This window comes from Ziziphus jujuba, chromosome 6 (assembly GCF_031755915.1).
Source record: "Ziziphus jujuba cultivar Dongzao chromosome 6, ASM3175591v1".
Lineage (NCBI taxonomy): Eukaryota > Viridiplantae > Streptophyta > Magnoliopsida > Rosales > Rhamnaceae > Ziziphus > Ziziphus jujuba.
In genome coordinates this window covers 19500932-19508577 of record NC_083384.1, presented here as the reverse complement: position 1 = coordinate 19508577, position 7646 = coordinate 19500932, and the positions used below count along the sequence as shown (strand labels likewise).

The window sequence follows — 7646 nt, the reverse complement described above, 5'->3', positions numbered from 1 at the left end:
TATTTTTCTTCTAATTATTATTCTTATTATATTTATTATCGTTATTAGTATTAATGTTGTTATTATTGTTATTAATATTGTAATTATTGTTATTCTTATTATTATTGAAATTATTATTACTTTTATTATTTTTTTAGTTGTTATTATTATTATTATTTTTCTTATTCCTATTATTGTTCTTAATATTATTATTAACTTAATAATTATGTATGATTATTAAAAGGAAAAATGGAAAGTAGTAGCGGAAAAGTAGATCCAGCTTGGTCACATTGTATTCCAATTGAAGGTAACAAGTATGGTATAATTTGTAAATATTGTAACCATAAAATGCAAAGTGATGGAATGACAAGATTAAAGTATCATTTAGCACATTCTGATCCAAAAAGTAATGTCAAAAAGTGCCCCAATGTACCTCCAGAAGTGAAGAAAGAGATTTACCATTATTTGAGGAAGAAAGAACATGCAAAATTGAAGAAAAAGACAATGGAGGAAGACATTCGTAATGAATTACGGGGTAACTTAGCTCCATCTCGGAGTAATTATGACGATGGTGACGATGATGATGATGATAATGATGATATATGTATATATCCAGCAGATATGCATCTTGATGAAAGAGACTCATATAAAGCTGCAGTCCGTGCATCTAAACAAGATAGATGGGAAGAAGAACAAGGAAGGAACTTTGTTAACCCTAGAGGTCAAGGATCAGGATCTTCTCGAGAGGGTGGTAGTCAACCATGTGCTCAATTTCGTCGTGCAACAAGTGTGAGGGAGCCCATTCGTAGACAACAATCTCAACAATTTTCTCCAGTTGCACTTGCACCTTCGTTGTATAAGTCATCCGGTGCAAAACAAAAAAATATAAAAGATGTGTTGACAAAAGGTGGTTTGAAAAACACATTGGGAAGACTAGTAGCAAAGTTCTTTATTTATGATAATGTCTCACCTGCAAAGGCAAAATCGCACCATTTCAAAAACATGATCGTTGGTGCTCAACAATCAGGTATGGGAGTTCAAATTCCATCTCCATATGAAATTAAGGAAAAATATCTAGACATAGAATATAAAGAGATGCAACAGCATATTGAAAAGTTTAAAGAAAGCTGGAAGACATATGGTTGTACAATTATGTGCGATGGATGGACAGAATCAACTAAGCTGTCAATATTGAATTTTATGGTCTATTGCAAAGGGTCATCAGTGTTTCTTAAGTTAATTGATGCCTCAGATAAAATAAAAAACTATAAGTATATATACAAACTTTTGGAGAATGTTATTAATGAAGTGGGCAAGAACAATGTTGTGCAGGTAGTCACGGATAACGGTTCTGCATTCGTAAAGGCTGGTAAGAAATTGATGACACAGTACAACTTGTATTGGACACCATGTGCTGCGCATTGTATTGATCTTATATTTGAGGATATTGGAAAGCATGAAAGTATTACAAGGATCATTCAGCGTGCAAGAATGATAACCAATTATATTTATAATCATAATTGGTTATTTTCTTTAATGCAAGATATATGCAAAGGAGATATCGTTCGACTAGGAGCAACAAGGTTTGCAACAAACTATATTGCTTTAAATAGTCTCCTTAAAAAGAAAGCTTCTCTAAAACAAGTCTTTACAAGCGATGCATGGGCTGAGCATCAATTGAGTCAAACAAAAGCAGGTAAAGAAGTGGAGAAACTTGTCCTTGATAATTATTTTAGGGATTCTGTTACTCACGTTGTTAATTTGAATGGGCCATTATATAATATTTTGCGAATTGTTGATGCTGAGTTCATACCTACGATGCCAATATTGTATGATTGTTTTCAAAAAATAAGATATGCAATCAATAACCAAAGAGGAATTCAGTGGGTGATGGGCATCATAAATGCTCGATGGGACAATACACTTTCTCATCCTCTCCATATGGCTGGTAATTTTATGTCAATTACTTATTATTAATTAATATTTTGTCTTATAATTTATATATTAGATTTAATTTTTATTATTATTTTGTAGCATACTTTCTGAATCCACGGTTCCAGTATAAAGAAGGAATTGGCACTGATTCAGATCTTGTACAAGCTGTTCATGATGTCTTTGCAGCATTATATCCAAATTCAGATCGTATATCTCAATTTGGAAATGAAGTAAGATTTTGTTTATTATTATTTTTTAACTAACATACTAATAACATTTTTTATAATTTTTTTCATTTTTACATATAGATAATATGATTTAGAGATGCATGAAAAGGGTTTGGTGATCGTGCAGCAATTGCCGCCCAGGCAGAAATGATACCTGGTATGTGCATTTCAATTACTTGTTATAAAAAAATGTGCTTAATATCAAAAATTTTATTAATAATTAAATTTTTTTTAAAATTTAATATATTTTAATTTATAATGTTGAAATATACAGCTGAATGGTGGACAATGTATGGTTATAGCACCCCAACACTCAGAAAATTGGCAATGCGTATTTTGTCACAAACTGTATCATCATCCGCATGCGAGTGTAATTGGAGCACCTTCGTTTTAATACACACAAAACAACAAAATAGACTCGCATATGAACAACTTCAGAAATTGGTTTTTTACTACTATAATATGAAATTGCAGATATGTGATATGGAATTAACAAATCAACCGCAATTAGATTCTGATTATTTGGATTTTCTTGAAATTGGAGCTGACCCTGGTGAAGTTGAAGATAATCCTATTATCCAATGGGTTAAGAATTCACACTTAGATGATGATGAAGGCAATCCAGATCCTCGAGTCGCAATGCATGCTTCACAATTAGGGATAAATGTTGAGAATGTTATTGCTGAAGAAGTTATGAGCAGTGATAGTGGAGGAAATTATTCGTTTGAAGTAGTGACAAGGCCTTCAACTAGACGATTTAGTCCTCGTGTAGAAACATTTGGTAGTAGTTATTCTCAACGAAATGAATATGAGGATGAAGATGATGATGATGTTGTTGATCTTGATAATGATGATGATGATGATGATGATGATGATGACGATGACGATGACGATGACGGTGGCAGTGGTGGTGGTGGTGGCAATGGAGGAGGAGGATATAATATAGGTGGAGCTGGGAGTGGAACATACTATCGAGAACCAAGCCAACAACCATTAAGCCCATTTACTGGTGAAGATCAATATACACATGCAACACAGGATTTTGATCATGGAACTCGAACAGCAGGCACTGGTTCAAGAAGGCATTATGGCAATTCGATGATGAATCAACATGATGAAGATTATCTTTCTAACTCTTTGGATGCAATGAGTTTAAATACACAAGTTAATTCTCAATCTGGAAATTCTAAGATTCCAATTGTGTATCCAATTGGTCAAATGAGCTCACATAATCCTCACAGAGATTACGATGTTGATATCTTCAATCATCCCATGTCTCAAAATGAATGCTACACTCCTCATTGGATAAATCCACACTATCCTCCACTTGGACAATTGGTTGGGATTGATAGAGAAAGATATACTTGGCACATCTACAATTACATGGAAAATTTCTCTAATATGATGAGTTGGAATGTCTATTGTTATACACGTGAAATATCAAGATATGATTATCAATTTGAAGAACCAAGGAATTCTTTTTGGTATTAATAATGTATTAGGGATTATATTTGAGAATTTCTTATATCTTACTATTATCTGTTAAATTTTCTATATTTTGGTGTGAATTAACTTTATATTTTATTCACTTATAAATAATTTGTTATATTTATAGAATATTTTATGATTATTATATTCTAATATAATTTTATTATATTAATTATCTCATATATAAAAAATTATTTTCTAAATTAAAAATTTACAGTTTCCATAACTTTACCGATATTTCCATTGATATCGACATTTCTATCGATGTTTCCGTATAATCATACCCTCGACATTTCCATCGACATCGATATTTTCTTCACTACTCCACAGGGGTCAACATGTAATGTAAACATAAAGAATGTTTGCGGTTTCTCCCGATACCAATTATTTAATATTTTTGTCAATCTAAGAACTCACTTTATGAGAGAGAGACAAAAAAAAATAATAATAATAACAATAATAAAGAAAAAAAAAAGGCAATACATAATATATATATATATATGCACGCGAATGAAAAGTATACAAGTATCTTAATCATTTGGATAAACAGCATACATGCATGTTCTTTCCAACTCAAAAGAAAGAGACATCTTTCTAGAAGGCTTCATTTGTGACAACTGTCTGCTGACACATTGTCATTCTTGCCTTCTAGAGTACATATTCTTACTGCTCTCTCTACACAACGAGTAGAGATTTAAGAAACATTTATAAGCTACTAAAGTGCATATTTTATAATGATCTCTGATTACTTGTTTTCATCAGGCTGAAAAGCTACAATTTAATGACAATATTATCCTCTCCAATCTATTCAGAATATATAAATATATATTTATACAAAAATGATATGGTTAAGGACTATTTTTTACTGTCCCTTTCTAAAAATGTTTTACCATGTCAAAACCACATATGAGTATATATCTTCAAAGGCCTATAAATCTATTAAACTAAATAAACTATGTCAATTAAACTATTTATTTATTTTTATTTTTTTATGAATACGGTGTAAAAAAAGCTGAACTAACAATTAAATAAAAATGTCCAATATTACTCCCTTTGATAATAAGTGCACTTTTATTTTTGGATTTATTGCATTTTAATGCTTTCTAATTTTAAAAATTATATTTTTAGCCCATTAGTTTCAAATGTTGCTTTATATACTCTTAAGTTTCGTTTTGTTGCATTTTGATCCAATATGAATTTTTAGCTTATAACAAATATATGAAACTAGATGGCTTAAATCTTTTTTTCTTTCTTCTGTAAGTTATGTTACATTAAGCAAGCCAAAGTGATGAGAATCCATCTGTATCCGTACAACCTACAACTCGCTGGGCCGCTGATCTTGTGCAACTGAAGATGGGACTAATCACTAGGGCACAAGCTAAGAGGTTTAAAGACAACCTGGTTAGTTTCATACAATGTATTATTAAATCACAAAAAGGCATGATAATACACAAAGATTCAAAGTCTGTATTGTGCATCCAAGCTAAAGAGGTTGAAATGGACCTGGCAAGTTGGTTTTGTACTTCTATGAACTTCGGATAGCAAGGAATGAATTTGTTGACTTATGAATGTGATTGAACACTCCAAAGGACCATGAAATCATGTCAAGACATAAGGCAAGCTGCTAATTAACATGTTGGCGCACAAGACTTCATGTTGGCCAAAAATGCTTATTTTGGCGCTCACTTTGACTTCTTTTGTTGATCAAGAAAGTTTGACTTATTCCAATCAAGAGGCAACATATGAGAATCAATATTAATCCTATTTGACTTATTCCAATCAAGAGGCAACATATGGGATCAAGAAAGACAACTTAGTTGGCAAATTAGTAAACTAGTTTCCTAATTTGAACATTTGACTTTTGTTTCAGGAAATAGTCTTTATTTTGATTTTTATTTATTTATTTGCTGGAAAAATTACTTTAGGAAAGTTAGAATTTTATTATTTTGATTGTAAATTAATTAATTCTTATTTCAAAATTAGGGAATTAATTAATACAAATTTAATTAGGAAAGGGTGTGAAATTTGGCAATTTCCTTTTGTTCACCAATGTTGGCCAAATTTTACCCTAATATTCTAGGGTTTTTGTTTTGTACTTTTGGCCTATTTAAAGACTTATTTTTCAATGAGAAAGCAGCTTAGATATTATTCAAAAAATTATTTGTGAGAAAGAGTTCTCTTTATTCCCTTTGAATACCTAAAAAACTTTATAGAAATCATGTGTTTTAGTTTGACTTATCAATAGGATATCCATCACCTATTGTGGTGTCTTCATCATATACTAAGGTTTTTAATCCCAAGTTGATTAGGGGTTAAGGTGACCATTAAAATTTGAACTTAATTTTCGATTCGGGTTAATATAATACTAGTTTAGAAGCAAGTCGACCCAGATTAGTATCACAAAGGGCAACCCACAAAGGGATTACATAGAGTGTGTGAACATAAATCCCATATTGGCTAGACTTAGATATTCAAAAGGTTATATAAGAGGCTTGGCTTATTCTTCCTATAAGGTTAACCTTTTAGAGTGGAACTGCAAGCCTTAACATGTGGTATCAAAGATGGACCCACATAAAACCATGTGTACACACAAAATAAAATCCAAGATAATCGAGCAATGGTGGGCCGCCTCATGCTGGTGAAGAGAAACCCCATGATCAGTTATGAAAACTTGATAATGAAAATTTTGCATCAAGGTGGTCCTACATGCTGGGGATCACATGAAGAAGACCATGACATGAACTCCATAATAATATGGTGGGCCGAGCTATGGTAGACACATCTTGATGGAATGGGGACAAAATAGTGGTTGTCGATTTAAGTTTAAAGGGGTGCTAGCCAAAGAGAAAAAACAAAAAAACAAAAAAAAAAAAAAAAAAAAGGTAAATGGTCCTTAGCTTGAAGAGGTGCCAACCAAGAAAATAGTTGGTGGTCCTTAGTTCAATGGGGTGATTGTAGAATGTGCAAACATAAATTCCAAATTGGTTAGACTTAGATATTCTAAAGGGTATATAAGAGGCTTGAATTCCTAGCTCTTTATGGGTTTAACCTTTTATGGTGAATCCTAAGACTCAATAAATTACACAAGGGAGTGAACCCCCAATTCTTCAAACAACATTAAATTAAAAAGATTACAAGTTATATCTGTGAAGGTGGCTTAAATCTTTACAAATTAAATCTATAAGGTATAAATTACAACAAATTGGATAAAATAGCATTTTAATATTAGTCATATGACTCATATGAGATGGAATCTATGTTCAATAGTGTCGATAAAAAACTCCAATCAGACCAAAATACAAAATAATTAAAACTGAAAAATCTAATTGAAGTGTTCTAAACTTGAAAACCAAAAGCGCTAATTTTTGAAACTAGAGGATATTAAAATGAAGAAGAAAAAAAATCCCTTTAGTCTTTATTGAGATACATATAGAACTCTTTTTCATTTTATCTTTTTAATCCCTTTCCACTATAAGTGAAATTTTATTGACAAAACATATGCATTGTAGTATAAATTGTTTTGATTCTTATTGATGTTTTTGTTGTTTTTCGCTTAAATTATTGTCACAAACCATTGAAGTTCGTGTTTGGGGACTTTTATGATGGGTTATAGGCACATCTTGTTGCAAAGAAATTTAGTGACTCGATAAGTTTACTAATGAAATATATAGCTATAACTTTCATTTTTAGTAATAAAAGATATAGCTATAAAAATTTTGTCCCCATATGAGTTTCAATAACAGAAAACTAATGATATGGTTATAAAAAATTAGAATATTTTACCTACTTCATTGGAAGAAAATACATTTGGCTCGTGGAAATTTTGAAAATGTGACAATTAGTCTTCAAAAAAACCCTAAATTTGAATTTTTGAATGGTTTGATAAGGATTAACCAAGTTTGACCAAATTAGACTTCAAATTGGGACAAAGTTTGACTTTTCTTTATCGATAAAAATTCGTTTTGACTCTTGCACCATTAAATTGAAGAGGTCATCAATAAGAGTTCGTAGATTGGT

General features: G+C 31.2%; 1 protein-coding gene across 1 annotated transcript; it reads left to right on the top strand.

Annotated features, from left to right (window-relative positions):
• The first annotated feature begins 228 nt into the window (after positions 1 to 228).
• LOC132804042 (uncharacterized) lies at positions 229 to 2231 on the top strand. Its single transcript, XM_060817923.1, has 6 exons — positions 229 to 514; positions 599 to 1182; positions 1312 to 1441; positions 1523 to 1675; positions 2014 to 2144; positions 2223 to 2231. The coding sequence occupies exons 1-6, from the start codon at positions 229 to 231 to the stop codon at positions 2229 to 2231; spliced, it is 1293 nt and encodes a 430-aa protein (XP_060673906.1).
• Positions 2232 to 7646: the final 5415 nt, after the last annotated feature.

Excerpts from the sequence above, each read along its gene's own strand:
- LOC132804042 (XM_060817923.1), top strand. The coding sequence starts at position 229 with ATGGAAAGTAGTAGCGGAAAAGTAGATCCAGCTTGGTCACATTGTATT. Across the intron at positions 515-598 it reads CATTCGTAATGAATTACGGG|ATATGCATCTTGATGAAAGA; the intron begins GTAACTTAGCTC and ends TATATCCAGCAG. Across the intron at positions 1,442-1,522 it reads GGATATTGGAAAGCATGAAA|ATATATGCAAAGGAGATATC; the intron begins GTATTACAAGGA and ends CTTTAATGCAAG.